The 20389-nt window shown below is 42.4% G+C and overlaps 1 protein-coding gene across 4 annotated transcripts in view; it reads right to left on the reverse strand.

Moving 5' to 3' along the window:
- Positions 1-20389, reverse strand: part of CBFB (core-binding factor subunit beta) — a 57864-nt gene that overhangs the window by 36399 nt on the left and 1076 nt on the right. For all 4 annotated transcript variants that reach the window (XM_073605494.1, XM_073605493.1, XM_073605491.1 and 1 more), the window contains exons 2-3: positions 16040-16126; positions 15729-15845 (exon numbers count right to left, since the gene is read on the reverse strand). In XM_073605494.1, the coding sequence (XP_073461595.1) occupies positions 15729-15845; positions 16040-16126 (204 nt within the window). The remainder of the gene's footprint in view (positions 1-15728; positions 15846-16039; positions 16127-20389) is intronic.

Raw genomic sequence — 20389 nt, forward strand, 5'->3', positions numbered from 1 at the left:
CTCCTGTGTCACTGGATTTGATTGACAGCAGCCGGAGCCAAACGCTTCTGCTGCTATTAATCTGTCCAATGAGGAGTTAGAGCTGCTGCGCCCATGCACATCGCTGGATCGGATGGGCTCAGGAAATAAAAAGGGGGGGTGGAGCTTCAGCACAGAAGGTTTTTCACCTTAATGCATAGAATGCATTAAGGTGAAAAACCTTAAGGCTTTACAACCACTCTAAGGGACTGCCATTGCCAATACTTTCTTATTACGGGTTTTTCTTCCACCTTTGCTTCATAGCACAGTCCCAGCTCTGGGCAATTAAAGTATAACTAAAGGCAAGACTTTTTTTCAGTTTTCTAGTGTGGAGAGGGATTAGAATCCCTGTCAGAATTTTCGCTATCTGTGCCCCTGTTAGGGGGATTCATCATGTCTGTCCCGTTTACCGTTATCATCAAAATTGAAAGTAAAGGAAAATCCCAAAATTTTGGGTTGACATCTGAACAGTTGGAGGAACCTTCCAATGGGGACACTAGTTCTGGCGACATTCCAGGATTTAATAACTTTGGGAGGGATTGCCTCCTACTTCTTGTTTTGGCTATGGGACATTAACTGAAGGGAGATTTCGCCAATAGGACACAGATGGCAAAAAAATAAAAAACTGAGAGGGGTTATAACATAAAATTGAAATGAAATGGACACTCTGGAGTTAAAAAATAATAAGTAGCCCAGGTTGCAATAATCCCCTGCAATCCAGAGCTGCCCCAAACCCCCTGAAACTAGTGATGAGCCTTTTACATCAATATTGACTGGGCAGAGCTTATTATACGGTTTGAGAGAATGCTGCAAAGTGTACAGAACAACACTGGATTGCTGGCAGCATCAGCTGTTATTTTTTTTGCACTTATGGAACAGATAAAACAAAACATTTTCAAATGTATAATTAACATGCCAAAACAGAGCAAAATCAGAGTAGGTCATGGTTAGCGTTTACATACATTTTAAAGTGACTCTCATGAGAGCACTATGGGGGCTGCCATTGATGGCCTCCTTCTAAAAAGGTTAGTTATCTGGCTAAACCTTTTGCTTCAGAATAATTAGCGGACCTAGAAAAGCATATAAACAAGGGTTTTGGACTTTGCAAGTAACCTGGTTGTGTCTTAACCACTTCAGCCCCGGAAGGTTTTACCCCCTTCCTGACCAGAGCACTGTTTACAATTCGGCACTGCGTCGCTTTAACTGCTAATTGCGCGGTCATGCAATGCTGTACCCAAACGAAATTTGCGTCCTTTTCTTCCCACAAATAGAGCTTTCTTTTGATGGTATTTGATCACCTCTGCCGTTTTTATTTTTTGCGCTATACACGGAAAAAGACCGAAAATTTTGAAAAAAAAAAAAGATATTTTCTACTTTTTGTTCTAAAAAAAATCCAATAAACTCAATTTTAGTCATACATTTAGGCCAAAATGTATTCGGCCACATGTCTATGGTAGAAAAAAAATGTCAATAAGTGTATATTTATTGGTTTGCGCAAAAGTTATAGCGCCTACAAACTAGGGTACATTTTCTGGAATTTACACAGCCTTTAATTTATGACTGCCTATGTCGTTTCTTGAGGTGCTAAAATGGCAGGGCAGTACAAAACCCCCACAAATGACCCCATTTTGGAAAGTAGACACCCCAAGGAATTTGCTGAGAGGCATGTTGAGCCCATTGAATATTCATTTTTTTTGTCCCAAGTGATTGAATAATGACAAAAAAAAAAAAAAAAAATTACAAAAAGTTGTCACTAAATGATATATTGCTCACACAGGCCATGGGCATATGTGGAATTGCACCCCAAAATACATTTAGCTGCTTCTCCTGAGTATGGGGATACCACATGTGTGGGACTTTTTGGGAGCCTAGCCGCGTACGGGGCCCCGAAAACCAATCACTGCCTTCAGGATTTCTAAGGGCGTACATTTTTGATTTTACTCCTCACTACCTATCACAGTTCTGAAGGCCATAAAATGCCCAGATGGCATAAAACCCCCCCAAATGACCCCATTTTGGAAAGTAGACACCCCAAGCTATTTGCTTTGAGGCATGTTGAGTCCATGGAATGTTTTATATTTTGACACAAGTTGCGGGAAAGTGACACATTTTTTTTTTTTTTTTTTTTGCACAAAGTTGTCACTAAATGATATATTGCTCACACAGGCCATGGGCATATGTGGAATTGCACCCCAAAATACATTTAGCTACTTCTCCTGAGTACGGGGATACCACATGTGTGGGACTTTTTGCCTTCAGGATTTCTAAGGGCGTACATTTTTGATTTTACTCCTCACTACCTATCACAGTTTCGGAGGCCATGGAATGCCCAGGTGGCACAAACCCCCCCAAATGACCCCATTTTGGAAAGTAGATACCCCAAGCTGTTTGCTGAGAGGCATGGTGAGTATTTTGCAGCTCTCATTTGTTTTTGAAAATAAAGAAAGACGAGAAAAAAAAATTTTTTTTTCTTTTTTCAATTTTCAAAACTTTGTGACAAAAAGTGAGGTCTGCAAAATACTCACTATACCTCTCATCAAATAGCTTGGGGTGTCTACTTTCCAAAATGGGGTCATTTGGGGGGGGGTTTGCCACCTGGGCATTCCATGGCCTCCGAAACTGTGATAGGCAGTGAAGAGTGAAATCAAAAATTTACGGCCTTAGAAAGCCTGAAGGCGGTGCTTGGTTTTCGGGGTCCCGTACGCGGCTAGGCTCCCAAAAAGTCTCACACATGTGGTATCCCCATACTCAGGAGAAGCAACAGAATGTATTTTGGGGTGTCATTTCACATATTCCCATGGCATGTTTGAGCAATATATCATTTAGTGACAACTTTGCACAAAAAAAAAATAAAAAAAATAAAAAATTGTCTCTTTCCCGCAACTTGTGTCACAATATAAAATATTCCACGGACTCGACATGCCTCTCAGCAAATAGCTTGGGGTGTCTACTTTCCAAAATGGGGTCATTTGGGGGGGTTTTGAACTGTCCTGGCATTTTATGCACAACATTTAGAAGCTTATGTCACACATCACCCACTCTTCTAACCACTTGAAGACAAAGCCCTTTCTGACACTTTTTGATTACATAAAAAAATAATTTTTTTTTGCAAGAAAATTACTTTGAACCCCCAAACATTATATATTTTTTTAAAGCAAATGCCCTACAGATTAAAATGGTGGGCGTTTCATTTTTTTTTTTTTCACACAGTATTTGCGCAGCTATTTTTCAAACGCATTTTTTGGGGAAAAAACACACTTTTTTAAATTTTAATGCACTAAAACACACTATATTGCCCAAATGTTTGATGAAATAAAAAAGATGATCTTAGGCCGAGTACATGGATACCAAACATGACATGCTTTAAAATCGCGCACAAACGTGCAGTGGCGACAAACTAAATACATTTTTAAAAGCCTTTAAAAGCCTTTACAGGTTACCACTTTAGATTTACAGAGGAGGTCTACTGCTAAAATTACTGCCCTCGATCTGACATTCGCGGTGATACCTCACATGCATGGTGCAATTGCTGTTTACATTTGACGCCAGACCGACGCTTGCGTTCGCCTTAGCGCGAGAGCAGGGGGGGATAGGGGTGCTTTTTTTTTTTTCCCTTTATTATTATTATTTTTTTATCTTATTTTTAAACTGTTCCTTTCATTTTTTTTTTTTTAAATCATTTTTATTGTTATCTCAGGGAATGTAAATATCCCCTATCATAGCAATAGGTAGTGACAGGTACTCTTTTTTGCAAAAATTGGGGTCTATTAGACCCTAGATTTCTCCTCTGCCCTCAAAGCATCTGACCACACCAAGATCGGTGTGATAAAATGCTTTCCCAATGGCGCGGTTTACATCCGGCGAAATCTAAGTCATAAAATGCTCGTAGCTTCCGGTTTCTTAGGCCATAGAGATGTTTGGAGCCACTCTGGTCTCTGATCAGCTCTATGGTCAGCTGGCTGAATCGCCGGCTGCATTCTCAGGTTCCCTGTTGAGACAGGAGAGCCAGAGAAAAACACGGAAGACGTTGGGGGGGGGGGGGGGGGGCATTCCCTCCCACTGCTTGTAAAAGCAGTCTAGAGGCTAATTAGCTGCTAGGATTGCTTTTACATGAAAGCCGATCGCTGGCTGAAAAGAATGATACCAAGATGATACCTAAACCTGCAGGCATCATTCTGGTATAACCACTCAAAGTCGTGAATGGCGTACCTGAAGACAAAAAAATGGTTAACAATAAAGCACAGTAAACGGTAAGGTAAACAATTTTTTATATCTGAAAAGCAAACATGATAAAACATAACAACAATAAAACATTGTAGAATAGAATACAGTAAAAAAGAGCAGAACAATAGAGAGAGAATAGAGAGAGAGAGAGAGAGAGAACAATAAAACGACAACTATTTTTTTTTTATTTTATATTTTTGTATGTGTTTTTTTTTACACTTTTTTTTGTAACTAACTTTTATAACTGTAACCGGTTCCAGGTTCGGGTCTCTCAAAATGCGATGGCATCTTGGGAGACCCTGTGAAAGTGTGCCTAGTCTGTGCAATGCTGTACCCTACGCTAATACTCAACTAGTGAATGGTAGCGTTCAAAACATTCACCAATGCAAAGACCAGGATTGTCAGGACAGGAGAGACAATAATAGCGGGTGTCACGCCTATATTCGCGCTTGCTGCAGACACAACATCTTTTTTGAGGGGGTTCGCTGGGTAGGGGTACTCGGGAGGACATAAAGAAAATGCCTCTCATGCAGCCGACTGCATTTGGTTGGGGATGTGAATGGGGGAAGTACGGGCGCTGCAGAAGCGGTGGGTTCCCAATTAGGATTGGCGAATGCAGCAGGAAGGGCACTATGGGCACGACGGGCCTGTGTTTGTCTTTTTGGTGGCAGCGGGACACTACTTGTGCTTGCCACCTCACCAGCTTGAACTGCACTTATGGGACTCGCCACGTCACCAAGTGTTACTGCAGTGCTGGTTTGACTACGACCGGGGTGTACTAGGCCGCTGGTGCTTGCCAGTTCACCAAAACGCTACAAAAAACTGTTAGCGATCGCAGGGATCAGGCCCGACTCTGCGAACGCTGCAGTTATGCGTTTAGTGTTTTGTAAGTGACAGTGATCGATCGATACTGCACTTGGGTGGGCTGGGCCGGGCAGAGGGGAAAAACGCAGGTGCTAGCGGGTATCTGGGCTGATCCCGCTAACACTGCGTGTTTGGGAACCCTAAACTGCTGGGGACGCTAGTATAGATCTGATCGGATCAGATATTGATCCGTTCAGATACTATACCACTAAGGGAGGTGTACGCTGCGTGCGTGGGTGTTAGCGGTACTGGCGCTAACCTGACGCTGCCTGGGGCTGGTGCTTGCCAGTTCACCAAAACGCTACCAAGAAAACTGTTAGCGATCGCAGGGATCAGGCCTGACTCTGTGAACGCTGCAGTTATGCGTTTAGTGTTTTGTAAGTGACAGTGATCGATCGATACTGCACTTGGGTGGGCTGGGCCGGGCAGAGGGGAAAAACGCAGGTGCTAGCGGGTATCTGGGCTGATCCCGCTAACACTGCGTTTTTGGGAACCCTAAACTGCTGGGGACACTAGTATAGATCTGATCGGATCAGATATTGATCCGTACAGATACTATACCACTAAGGGAGGCGTATGCTGCGTGCGTGGGTGTTAGCGGTACTGGCGCTAATCTGACGCTGCCTGGGGCAACGCATATCACCGCCGGGCGATCAGGGGGCTAAACCTTTATTCGGTAATAAACGGCGGGTGCCCTGACACTATAAAAAATAATCGAACTAACCAGCGTCACCCGTAACGGTTATACGGTGATCAGTGGTGAAAGGGTTAACTAGGGGGCAATCAAGGGGTTAAAACATTTATTAGGTAGTATGTGGGGGTCCCTGTCGCTATAAAACGCTGACGGCGAACCTAAATATTTACCTCCCTAACTAGCGTCAACAGCGACACTAATACAGAGATCAGAAAAATGATCGCTTAGTGACACTGGTGACAGGGGGTGATCAAGGGGTTAAAACTTTATTAGGGGGGGTTAGGGGGGTATCCTAGACCTAAAGGGGGGTAATACTCACTGCCCTAACACTAACTGTCACAAACTGACACCATGCAGTAATCAGAAAAAAAAAAAAAAAATACTGCTTGCTGTCAGTTTGTGACGGGGGGGGGGGGGGGGGGGGGGGGTGATTGGGAGGCGATCGGGGGGGGGGGGGGGAAATCGGGGGTGTAAAGTATGCCTGGCATGTTCTACTGTGTGTGTGTTGTGCACTTACATGTCTTCTCTCCTCGGCGCTGGGACGGAAACTGCCAAGCCGAGGAGAGATGACATCACATCCTCTGCCTGTGTGAAACTACACACAGGCAGGGGAGGATTCCGATTGGCTGGGAGCGATCGTGAGGGGGGGGGCCACGATCGGATGGTCTCCCCCTCGCCTCCCGACGCTCCCAGTCAAATGCCGACCGCCGCTGGCACCGGGGGGGGGGGGGGTGTCCGATCGGACTCCCCGCCCGCGGGAGGCAGATCACGTACGGGTACGTGATTCTGCCTGCCCGTGCCATTCTGCCGCCGTATATGTGCGTTAGGCGGTCGGCAAGTGGTTAAGGTGTATCGAGACCCAAAACCAAAATTATTATATAATGAAGCTTACTAATCCTTTGTGTATTGACTGCATTTGTTTGTTTTCTTTTTTCAAGTTTCTTTCACTTAAAGCATTTCTAAAGCCTAAACCTTTTTCTTCCTTAATGCATTCCAAGCATTAAGGTAAAAAATGTTTAGGTAGTAGTTCCGCCTCCCTGAACCCCCTTATATTTACTGCACTTAATCCAGCACTGTGCCCATCTGTAGAAGCTTTCTCCTCTCACTTCCTGGCCTCACAGACTTCACAGAGGCAGTGGGAACCATCGGCTCCCACTGCCGTCAGTCAGATCCTGTGACGAAGGAGTGGGGGGCGGGGCTCAGCCACACTGTCTTTGTGTATGGATGCAGCGGGAGCAAAGTTTTAGGAACGAAAATGCACAAGCGTACCTTATAGCAAGCTGCTTGCTATGGGGGTACTTGCAGAAGAGGAGAAGCCGGGAGCACCAGTGGGGGACTCGAGAAGAAGAGGTTTGGAGACCACTCTGGGAAACTCTATTGAACAGAGCAGGCAAGTACAAACCTGTTTATTACTTAAAAAAAAAAAAAAAAAAAAAAACACACACACACCTTTACAACTGCTTTAATTTTCACATGGTAATCCTGCAAATAACACTTTCTGTCCTGGGTGGCTATGTTACTCCTCCACTGTATCTATGGAGGGAGCCAATGCTGGCACCTTAGGTTGTTCTCCCAATATGGACTGCAGACGCGTCTTTAATCTCTTCTTCTTTATTACAGTACATGGTAGTTTACAGAAGACAGATAGGAAGGAAGATAGTCTTCGAAACAGCCCACAGAAAGATACGAGGACACCACATTTCTGGCAGGATCAACAGGCATTTTCTGTATTTTACTATAATGCTTGTTGATTGAAAAAAGAAAAATATGAAATAAAAAAAAAAAAAAAAAAAAAAAAAAAAAACATTTTGTTTTGCAAGTGTCTGCTTACAGTGGCACTTCTAAACAATGACTGCATTTGATAGGATGCAGTCATTGTTTGTCCAATCATTCTCCACTCGGCTCAGTTGCTTTTAAATAGACTTTTGTAGAAAACGGGTGATGCTTGAAGGGCCATCCATGGCTTGAATTTCAAGTCGTCTATGGCCTGCTTTAGAGAGGATGAAAAGATATCCTCTAGCTTCCTGTTGAGTCTACAGGACAGGAAGCAACGGGAAATCTCCCTAATAAGAACACAGATGGCGAAAAAAAGAAAAAAAAAAAAAACTGTGGTTTTAAAGTGGTTATAAAGATTAAATGTGTTTTTTTACCTTAATGCATTTCTTGCACTAAGAAAATAATGTTTAGGAAGCAGTATCCCCCCTACACTTGCCTGGGTCCTTATTCAATCCAGTGCTGTGCAAGTCTGTAGTGGCTCTCTCCCCTCACTTCTTATGCCCTGTACACACGATCGAATTTTCCGATGGAAAATGTGTGATATGACCTACTTGTCGGAAATTCCGACCGTGTGTAGGCTCCATCACACATTTTCCATAGGAATTTCCGACACACAAAGTTTGAGAGCAGGCTATAAAATTTTCCGACAACAAAATCCGATCGGTTAAATTCCGATTGTGTGTACACAAATCCGACGCACAAAGTGCCACGCATGCTCAGAATAAATAAAGGAGACGAAAGCTATTGGCTACTGCCCCGTTTATAGTCCCGACGTACGTGTTTTACGTCACCGCATTCAGAACGATCGGATTTTCCGACAACTTTGCGTGACCGTGTGTATGCAAGACAAGTCTGAGCCGACATCTGTCGGAAAAAATCCTAGGATTTTGTTGTCGGAATGTACGACCGTGTGGACAGGGCATTAGTCTCACAGGGAAAGACAGTGATGAGGGTGTGGGGGGTAGAGCCAAGCCCCGATGTTTGTGTCTATAGATGCAGACCACGAGGCTCATTAGTGAGCCCGCACGAGTAACCCCATAGCAAGTGGCTTCCTATCCTATGCCTACCTGAGGAGGAGCCAGAAGCGCCAGTGGGGGACCCGAGAAGAGGTGGTTTGGGGCTGCACTGCGCAATTCTATTGCACAGAGCACAGTGGTGTATTTAGGTTTTGTGCTGCCCTAGGCCTGACTAAACTCGTATACCCCCAAATTTAAATATGACCCACCCCTTCCTGTCAAGGCCACACCCCTTGCTGTTTAAGACCTGCCCTGAAAATTTTCGAGTGTGGGGTAGTTCTGAGGGCCTGGTGGGGGGGGGAGGGGGCAATGGATTCGCTTAATTTGCATAGATTTCCTCTCACTTCCTGTTTGGCTATGGGGCAGGAAGTGAAGGAATCTCTGCAATGGGACAGGAATGGTAAAAAATAAACTGACATGGGCTATAACCCTCCCTTACTCTATCCAAAATGAAGAAAAAAAAAGTGTTGCCTATAGTTCTACTTTAAGCACAAATTTCTGATAATTTTATGGAGAGGAATAAGAAGAAATAACCATGCCAATGGTGCAGCAGAAAACATATAGCACAGTGAGGAAGGTTTGTGGTCCAGGATGATAGGACAGTCAAAATTAGACACACAGTTGCAGAATGCCGGCCGCCCGCATACTGGAAGCAGTGCGGCCGCTTTATGGGGGCGCTAGACTAATGTGCCTCTCAGCCCAGTCCGCCCCATAAGACTGGCGCTAACAGCGAAAGCCGGCGGGGACTCTTTCCGTGCTGCCCCCCTGCAAAATGCTGCCCTAGGCCTGGGCCTTGCCGGCCTAGGCCAGGATACGGCGTTGACAGAGCATGTAAATATAAACCGGTTTATTATTTTATTTTATTTAATTGCGTTTACAATCACTTTAAGCCTCCAAAATGAACAAAACAAATTGTAATTTAGATATACTTAAACCGTCTTACTAGTACAGAAAATCCAGTTATCCAATTGGCAGCCTCACTTTGTACTGCTGCTGATCAGAGTTAGCCCAATATTTCTGTAAAATTGTGTTAATGCTTGGACATTATAGCCCAAAGATGAAACTGTTCAATGCAGGAACTGCAAATTAAAGAAGACTGCCTCAAACTATTAGCATACAAATATAAGAATTAAAGATGAAGGGAGGCAGCTTGTAAGTAAGTAACAACATATGTATTTTTGTAGAATTTGCTTGGGTGAGGACATCGCTGGACCCCTTGACAGGTAAGGCTTCATGTGCACTACAGTTTCTAAAAGTTCAGTTTAGGAGCTTTTGGCGTTTTTTTTTTTTTTTTTTTTGGCAAAGCTCCTAAACTCAACTCTATAAAAGCCTATGGGGTTGATTTACTAAAGGCAAAACTACTCTGCACTGTAAGTGCACTTGAAAGTGCAGTCACTGTAGATCGTTGAATATCTGAGGGGAAGCTCTGAAATTAGGGGAAGCTCTGCTGATTTTATCATCCAATCATGTCCAAGCAAAAATGCTGTTTTTTAATTTTCCTTGCATGTCCCCCTCAGATCTACAGCGACTGCACTTCCAAGTACACTTTCAGTGCACTTGTAGTGCAAAGTGGATTTGCCTTTAGTAAATAGCCCCCAATGTGTCCATGTACACACAGGCTTTTACCAGAGTTTAGGAGCTGATGCAGTTATGGGAGCTTCAACCTCCTTCTCCTGAACGCGGAAAAATCACATTCAGGATAAGAACGTTTTGACCGCAAAACAGTGGTAAAAGTCGGTGTGCGATTTTGACGAGTTTTGCGTCTTCTTCAAAGTAGGCTATGTGTACATGAAGCCTAAGTGTCCTTATATTACAAGTCAACAGCTGCAGCATTTGTAGCTGCTGACTTTTACATTTTGGGGAGGGGGGAATGGAGATCCTCTTTAATTGGTAACTTACCGATATTAAAAAGGCAAGAGAAGCAAAAAGCAGAAACAGCCAATGAAACTTTATAGTGGTAGATCTTTATTTTGGAGCTGCACTAGTAACTATGATTGCAAATTCCCACTTCAAAAGAAATTAAGATTAACCGCCTGCAGCTATGGCTTTCATCAGCCTTACCTAGGGCAGCCTGTGCTACAAATTTGTTAATGACACACTTCTATAAAACGAATACAGCATGACGTCACTAAATCTTTAATGTCTGACCTTACATCATTAGCTTAAAAACCATCATCATCTTTTCAAATGTAAAATGTTCCCCTGCCTGACTGTTACCTTCGAGCACTGGTCACAGTTTATGCAAAGTGTATTCTCCATCTGTCTACTAGGATTAAAATGGGTAAGTATACATTTTAAATTACCAGCTCGTGGCAGCAAACATATTACAATAGTTGTATAGAATAGTAGTTAATGGAAATTCAAACCCAAGAAGAAAAATGTAATATTATTGCAGCTTACTAGTCCTTGGGCTCGTTCACACCATGCCTGCTGAGGCATGAGTGTGAATAAGTAAACATAGTGGTCCCATCTACATATACTGTATAATAACATGCCAGAATAAAAGGTTTTCAAAGTAGACCTAAATTAAAAATAAATAAATAGAAATAAGTTCTAGGTTATAGGGAACATCTAGAAATGTTCATTGTGTCGTGAAAGATACATTTTGCTTACATTGCTTCTAAAGGTTAGTAGTACACTTCTTGGCTCTTGATTATAGATTCCTGTGGCTTTAGTGTATTAGCTGTATATCTGTAGTATCAGACAAGACACTGTACAGTACCTGACTGCTAGGCTCACAAGATCTGGAGTGGGATTTATTGATGTCACTGCTGTGCATATCATTGCTCTCATTGCTGGAGAGAAAGTTGCAGTGTAGAGATCTCCCTTAATGCATGTCCTTCATTAAAAGGTAAAAAACTACCCACTATCCCCCCCCCCCCCCAATCCTGTACACTTACCTGTCTCTTCCCACTAATCCAGTGTTGTCCTTACAGCAGCACTGCCCTGCTCTCTTCCTAGTCTCACAGAAGATACTGAGGGCAGCAGAGCCATAGGCTCCTGCTGCTGTTAATCAGTCTCCTGTGAGGAGGAAGCGGTGGCTTACCAATGCTGTGTGTCTATGGATGCACATAGCGTGGCTCGGGAGTGCACCCTCACCATTGCCCCCATAGGCTTAATAAGGGCCAGAATGAGCGCCAAAGAGGTGAGGGATCACTGTGCAATATTGTTGCACAGAGCAGGGAAGTATAACCTCTTTTTTATTATAATAAAAAATAGCATTTATATCACTTTAAAATAAATGTATGGGCCTGTGAAAAAAAAAAAAAAAAACATATATACTCACCTAGATGGATGCAGCATCTATCTGATGCTGCATCTACTATCCCCGCTGGCTCTAAGACTGAGAACCAAGCGATCAAACACTGCTAATCGCCCAGTTGTCCCCTCTGCTCTGAGCAGAGAGCCATGACTGTCAGTCATCGACTCTCTGCTCTGCGCCTCCAGTGCTCACTGAAGTGCTGGGCTGTGGAGGGGGCGGGATCAACTGACTCAGGCTCTCAGAAGCTTGCTGAGAAACAAAAAATATAACAGACAGGCACTATTGTCTTAGAAAAGATGCAACACACCGCAGTGAAATTTTTTTTGTTCAGCCAATGGAGTTAAAACTGTACACCTGATCTCAGACTTTAGATCTGCTTTTCGGAAAAGTGGTCATCAGATTAGAGGTGGAAACCCCCTGCTTTGTAAGCAAATAAAACCATCAGGGGTCACAAGGATTGTAAGCCCAGAAACAAAGCACTTGGACCAGCTTATCCAGTTAATTTCGAGTGTGACAAAGCTCTGGCCTTGGCTACTGATTTCAATACATTTCCAAGGCTGGTGCAACGCTGCAGCAGAAAAGGCCAATCAGCTCTACATTTTATTATTCCTGGAAAGAATTCTAAATACAGCTCACAGAAAAACAAGCAGTGTGATCCCAGCCAGTCAAAACCATTTACAGGGTGGAGGGATTTTCCCTTTTAGAACATGCATGTGGAGATGTAGCCAATAACCAATGTCTAAGAACTTTCAACAAGGAAAAACCTGCTGAAAACAGACAACGCATTGTGAAAACCTACGTGACTTACAACAGCATGACATTTCACTGTGCCACATCAAAATTATTGTAATAATTCTATAAAGAAACATGGCACAGAAATTGTATAAACTTCACAAAACATTCTTTTGTGTTCTGTAAATGAAAAAGAAGTTACTAACGATAAGACAGTCATTCCACCACATCCTTAAAAGATGACAGTCCAAGATAAGTGATTAAAGAAGACCATATGGCAAGACCCTCTGATTGGTTACTCCCCACCCCCCCAGGAAAACATCTTTGGTTTTCCTGCTGTGTGAAGGAAGTCTAACCAACCACAAAATAAAGGGGGGGCTCCCTCTGACAGATCAGGCAGGAGGGAGGTAGACGATTAGCATTAACCTGTGTACAGAACAGATACAATTTTTGCTCTTATGTATTTGTACTGCAGGAAAAACTTTCGATAAAGTGCAGTCCCAGTAAACCTAGGAAAAAAAAAGAAAATTGTACTTGGCCCACATCTTTAAAGTGGTTCTCCAGGTCACAATCAACAAAGCACCCAATCTTTCCTAGTGTTCCCTTCATTCTAACGATGAACAGTTTTTGCACTGAACATGTAAATGAAAATCAAATATAGAAGTACCCATGTGGTCATCACTAGCCGCTGTTCTTAATAGGCCAGAATCTTGCCTATTAAGCTTTAACATCGTTTTATTTACATATTAAAAAAAAAAAAAAAAATGCACAGGGGTATGGGGAACAAAATGTAAAAGATCAAATAAAACCAATTACAGCTGAAAATATTTTGGTGGAATTAGTCCTTAGCTGCAGGGCATGATGCACTGTGTCGGAGTGAATCCCAAAACTTTATTAGCTTCTGTCTTCAAACTGAGTCTTGTTCTTTAAGAGGTAAGATGCTAAAAATTCTATTGATCTCCCCCCGGGCTGTTCTTTCCCTCATAGAATGGCACTGCACAACATCCCCCCCCCCCCCCTCTCTGTGGCTTACAATGGACTACACATCCCATCATGCATTAGGATGTTTGTATCCTGTGTTGGCATTACTAGGGCAATCCTCATAATGTGCACACACAGTATTTGATGGCAAGGGGGCTGGCCTTTTCACCAGTGGGCAAAGCCACTGTGTCCACGAGTGTCCAGTCAAGTGGAAGGAAAAGAGAAATTTGAAATTACATGGGCAAAATGGGAACAGTGCGCCAGGGAGATAATGGAAGAGGGAAACACCAATGGATAATGGAAGTAGAAATGGTATAGTTATTAAGAATTAAGAAATAAGCCCAGAAAGAGAAAGCTAAAATATTAACATGACTTTTCCAATGCCAATTAAGTAAAGGGGATGGGGGGTAAGATAATGAATGGATGTATGGTCTCATTTTCCGAGGGGTGTTTTTTTTTTGTTCTTCCATTCACTCCGATTCCCCTAATTAACACTGAGTGGTAAAGGTGATGTGGGGTAGGGTGTTGTGTTTTTTTTTTTTTGTTTTTTTTTTGTTTTTTTTTTTTTTTTTTTTTTTTTTTTTAGGAACTACAATGATTTATGACACGAGTCAGAAGAAGGGGGAATTCACTTTATAATTTAGTTTCATTAGGTTTGTACATTGGGGGGAAAGAGTAGAGGTAAATTAGTACTAAAGATAGGGGGGAGGGAAGAAGGCACAATTTATAATTATGGATTATAGTGATTTATGACACAAATTAAATAAAGGGGAAATTCACTTCATAAATTTAGTTAAGCACGTTTGGATATGGGAGGGAGGAGTTGGGTAAATTGATATTAAAGATGGGGGTCGGAAAATCACAGAAGGGGTTGTTTTTTTTTTTTTTTTTTTTTTTATTCTCACATATGCACAAATAATATAATTATGAATTATAGGGGTTTATGATACGAATTAGAACAAGGGGGAAAATTAATCTATAATCTCATTTAAGTATGAATACACAGGAGGTAGTGCTGGAAGCAAATTACATTAAGGAGGGGGGTGAGGGGTAACACGGATAGTTCTATAAAAAAGGAGGAAAAAAAAGAGAAGGAAAAGAAATTTTTTTTTTTTTTTTCTTCCACATTATAGTTTGGGGAAGTCACTTATAATATTGTTAATCACGTTTGTACGTTGGGAAGGAGGAGTTGGAGTAATTAATACAAGGATAGGGGTGGAGGGAGGAACTTCAGATTTTGATAGAGAGGAAGAGGGAAGGAAAGGGAAGGAAGAAGAAAGGGAAAGGGAAAGGAATTTTTTTTTTTTTTTTTTGAAAAACCTCGGCTAAATGGGATACATGGGGTAACTGGTGTTCTGTTATTGGGATGAATGTAGGGGTATAGTATGTTGTATAAATGTAAATGTACTGTGTATTATATAAATGAATAAAAATTTTGATTATTAAAAAAAAAAAAGTGGAAGGAAATTATAAACATAAATCCTCTGAAAAAAGCCTGACAGATCGCTAAGTTTTTTTTTGTTGCTTTTTTTTTTTGTTTTTTTAAGTAAAAGGGATTAAAGAAATACATTCTGTGTTGTAATTAGGATTTTGCTAAGACTATGAAATGATGAATATAGTCAAACCGCAGACATGATTACACACCAAGCCTGACCAAGAAAACTAGCATTCTTCACAAACTGGCCTTGAGAGGTGTTGAAAAACATGTTTATACTCTCCACAAATGGCTATTAAAAAAAAATGTTTTGTTTCAGATGTAAAGCCCAACTGAATGTTCAGTATATATCAGCTAATACTAGCAGGTGCATCAAAAAACAAAAAAGGTGTGCAAAGTCTTACAATTTTTTTTTTCCCTTTAAAAAAATCAGCTACATCCTAGGTAGAAAAACTGGTCTGTGCCAACATGCTGCAGAGATGGACCGTTGATTTTTTGTGTAGAAGCAGTGGTCTCTCTGCAGAGGTTCAATATACAAAATAAATACAAACTAGAACAGGACAAGCAAGTTGTAGTGTCTATGAGAAGTGGGCAGTGCTGGGATATCTGGTGTGGAAACCTCACAGATAGAAGTTTCCAGGAGAAAAGGTGAGCAGAACTTTCAGCAGGACAGCATCGAAATAAAAGTGATCTCAGAAATGAGCAAACATCTGGCCTGCAGCTTACCTTGCCGGACTCCCTCTCGAAGTCCACATAATCTCGTGTCGGTGCCTGGCGTGGCTCACCTTGCCAACTAGCTGGAAAGAACTGCAGAGAAAGATTGGTTCCCGTTGCCACAAATGCCTATAATAGAAAATCAATAGACACAAGTCAATTTTATGCATAAATACAAAGTGATCACCTTCTACAAAGACAAGTCCAGCTCCAGTGTACAAGCAGAACTGTTACCCTTTGCTTATGCAGCATTATTAATGAATACAATTTGAAGCTCTGTATGGATATACTGAACAACTAAATGTTTTTCTTTAAATACTTACTATTTCAGAACGGCCATCCCTGCAAGCATTCTGAAAACGTGCCTGTCGTTCCTCGTGAGGTCGGTCTCGAAATCCTGTGTATTTGATCTAAAAATACACAAAATATAGTAATCCAATGAAAAACGGTACTAACGTGTTTTTGTAATACCATCAAGCATGCTGTACCTGAGATGGACAGACAAACCCTCAGGTAGAGCCAGTAGGTCATTGATCCTTTTCAACACTGATCTGGAGTTACACTTTCTGTGCATTAAAGCGGAAATAAACCCATCAATTTAAGTTTAAAAAATAGTTACATTCCCGCAATGCTAACTGTCACATTGGTTGTGCTCTCAATGGAACTGTTAACCAATTAAAGACCAACCTCGTTTTGAGATTTTGGTGTTTACAAGTTTAAAACAGTTTTTTTTTTTTTTTTGCTAGAAAATTACTTAGAAACCCCAAACATTATATATTGTTTTTTTTTCTAACAACCTAGAAAATAAAATGGCGGTCATTGCAATACTTTTTTTTTCACATCACATTTGCGCAGCGGTCTTACAAGCGCACTTTTTTTGGAAAAAAATTTTTTGAATAAAAAAAAAAAATAAGACAACAGTAAAGTTAGCCCAATTTTTTTATATTGTGAAAGATAATGTTATACCAACTAAATTGATACCCAACATGTCACGCTTCAAAATTGAGCTCGCTCGTGGAATGGCGTCAAACTTTTACCCTTAAAAATCTCCATAGGCGACGATTAAAAAATTCTACAGGTTGCATGTTTTGAGTTACAGAGGAGGTCTAGGGCTAGAATTATTGCCCTCGCTCTAAAGTTCGCGGCGATACCTCACATGTGTGGTTTGACCACCGTTTTCATATGCGGCGCTACTCACGTATGCGTGAAAAAGGGGTCACTTTTATTCCTATTACAATGTAAACATCCCTTTGTAATAGAAAAAACATGACAGGTCCTCTTAGATATGAGATCTGGGGTCAAAAAGTCCTCAGTTCTCATATTTGGACTAAAATGCAATTTAAAAAAAAAAATTGTCATTTGAAAAAATGACATTGAAAAAATGTGTAAGATGTATGGGCGGAAGTGACGTTATGACGTTGCTTCCGCCCTGCTATGGTTTGGAGACGGGTGGGGGCCATCTTAGCCTCACTCGTATCCATACCCAGCCACAACAAGGACCCGATTGCCTCCGGTAAGCGGCGGAGGGCGCGGGAGTCCGACGGGAGGCCCCTCTTCCGCCGCCGATAACGGTGATCCTGCGGCGAATCCGCTGCAGAGACCACCACTATCATAAACACGACCGGCTCCTGAAGAGATGGATACCTCGGTTGTGGCAGCAGCTGCTGCTGTTACCGAGATACCTGTGACAAAAATATAAGCGTAGGATAGTTTTGCCTTAACTAGATGTGGTGTGATCGTTAGAAGTAGTGTAAATGTAGATGTAGTTTAATTCTGGGTTATTAAAAATATAGTATTCGATGTCAGTCATGCACATATGTTCTTTCATTAGCATTTGAAAAGGACAGAGATAGTTTTTTCTAGGATCGTAGTGACACCTAGATGCCAATAAAAGTTCCCATTAGAGTAAACATAGATTGCCACCTTCCTGAGGCTCAAAGAAACTGCTAGTCATCTTGGCTACACAGATCTGCAGGGGGCATTCACAAGGCTCCGGACAGTCTGTAAGCTTTGATTAATATCAAGAGATCTAAGGAACCTATTTTATCTCTCATAAAAGCTAAAATAATAACGGCAGAGAGATGAAAATAATTCCTTGTGATCGTACACCTGATGGGTTACGTGTACATGTAACTCTGTATGTTTTCTTTGTATATCTTTTATGCACTGCCCACTTTCGGGATATTAAATGATAAAATTAATAAGTGACTTCTGTGTACTAAGCTAGGACTCATATCTCTGGAGAGGTTGTTGTATTTTAGTGCCTAAGTACTTGGTTTAAGTTACGTACCAATCGGTATGCAATTGCACTGTGTGTTGGCAGATTGCATGCAGATTGTAAGCTAACGGATCTTCCAGACAGAGATCTGTGTGTGTGGTGGCTCAGCAGACCAGTCTGCGGACAAACTGTTGGGTGGTGGCAGGCTATCGTTTGTGTGTCTGGTGTGTGGGTGTGGGGACAGTGGGAAGAGTGATTAACACCGGGGTTCAAGCTTGCAGAATAGCTGGAGGAACCCTAGAAGTGTATAGTAATTGCTGGACTGTTCCCCAACCCTTAGAGTGCACCAGATTGTATGTAAGATTTTTATCTGCCTGTGTGTGGTCAGCTAGCTGGATTGGAGTGGGGTCTCCCTCTAGTGGTGGCCAAAGGTAGTGCAGGCTGTGAAAGTACCGCAGCAGTCTTACATTGCGCAGTATAAGTTCCCCCTTATTCCCTTAGTTCCTCATATACCCCGGTCACGGAACGCACGTCGCGGTTAGTTAGTAGCCGTGGGCGTGTGAATTCATGACAGATACCCATCTTCGAAGTGCCGGCGTATATGTACAGGAGCTGTCCAAATCTGTCGCTGGCGGATCGGATGAGATCTGATGAAAATGGACATGCTGCCCGTTTTCATCCAATCCCTCCATAGGCAGCAGCGGCACCTGACAAGCCCCCCCCCCTGCTTAGTGAGCAGAGAGGGACCTGTCATCCGCCGGCTCAGCGGAGATCAACGGAGAGATCTCCCGCTGAGCCGGCGGACCGAGGCGAACTCCGTGGAAGCGGAGTCCGCCTCGTGTGAATGAGGCCTTAAGCTATCAAATTGCTAGTGTTATAACTGATCACAAGCGCAGCATCATAGCATTTGAAGATCACAGCTTTCTTGGCTGAAAAGCATAGGAAGGTTTAGTTCCGCTTTAACCAATTTCACCCCCTTCCTGCCCAGGCCAATTTTCAGATTTCACTCTTTGAATGACAGTTGTGCGGCCATGCTACACTGTACCCATATAAAATTCTGATCATTTTTTGAGACAGATAGAGCTTTCTTTTGGTGGTATTTAATCACCACTGGGGTTTTTATGTTTTGCTAAACAAATGAAAAAGACCAAAAAAAAAAATTAAAAAAATGTATCAATAGAATAATAATGTTGCACTGCTGTTACACCATCACATAGCGGGAGAATGTGATTTACAGCACTGGGACTTTGTGTTCACTTACCAACAGGATTTGTCACATCATTTTTGGTGAAGGGAGATACTAAGGGATCATATTTCTTGCAGCACTGGGAGTGTGACACCACATTCCAGGAGGACTTCATACTGCAACTTTATCATTGTTATTTTCTCACTATTTGCGTTGAGTTCACTTTATTAGATACACATTGTCGCATGTATTTATTGCCATTATTGAATTTATTCACTGCATATTAATATTTTATTTTTGGATCATCATTCTTTAGCATTTTACAACAGCAGAGCAACACTATCATTAACCACCTCAATACTGGCCACTTTCACCCCCTTCCTGCCCAGGCCTTTTTTTTTAGCTTTCAGTGCTGTTGTGCTTTGAATGACAATTGCGCGGTCGTGCAACACTGTACCCAAATCATTTTTTTTATCATTTTCTTCACACAAATAGAGCTTTGTTTTGGTGGTATTTAATCACTGCTGGGATTTTTAATTTTTTTTACTAAAAAAAAAAAAAAAACTAAACGAAAATTTAAAAAAAAAAAAAAATGTTTTTTCCTAGTTTCTGTCAGTAAATTTTGTAAATAAGTAATTTTTCTTCTTCACTGATGTGCGCTGATGAGGCGGCACTTATAGGCACTAATGAGGCGGCACCTATGGGCACTGATGAGGCGGCACCTATGGGCACTGATGAGGCGGCACTGGTGGGAGGCACTGACTGGCATCACTTATGGGCAGCGATTGGTGGCACTTATGGCCACTGCTGGAGCTTTCCTGTAATCAGAGCACTGATGTTCCCGATTGCCTGCCCAGGTCTCCCCTGCGAGGAGATGCCACTGATCGGCACTCCTCACCACACGCAGGCAGTGTGAGGTGAGGAGAGCCTATTCACGGCACTTCCATATTTACATGACCGGCTGTGACTGGACACAGCCGATCACATGGTTAAAGAGCTGCGGGCATGGCTCCTTACTGAGATCGGGGCCGCGCCGTGTTCTAGCAACATGGCACGGCCATGATCGCCACGCTGCGCCCCCCCAGTGTGCAATGGCAACTGTTCTGGGAGGCCGTCATATGACGCTTGCTATGGGGCACTTGTGCACACTTGCTCCCGAGCCCCGCTGTGTGTGTCCATAAGACTCCGCTCCCTCATCACCGTGATTGACAGCAGCAGGAGCTAATGGTTCCCACTGCTGTTTCTAAACCGATGAGGAGGAAGAGAGCC

Source organism: Aquarana catesbeiana, linkage group LG11 (assembly GCF_042186555.1).
Source record: "Aquarana catesbeiana isolate 2022-GZ linkage group LG11, ASM4218655v1, whole genome shotgun sequence".
Classification (NCBI taxonomy): domain Eukaryota; kingdom Metazoa; phylum Chordata; class Amphibia; order Anura; family Ranidae; genus Aquarana; species Aquarana catesbeiana.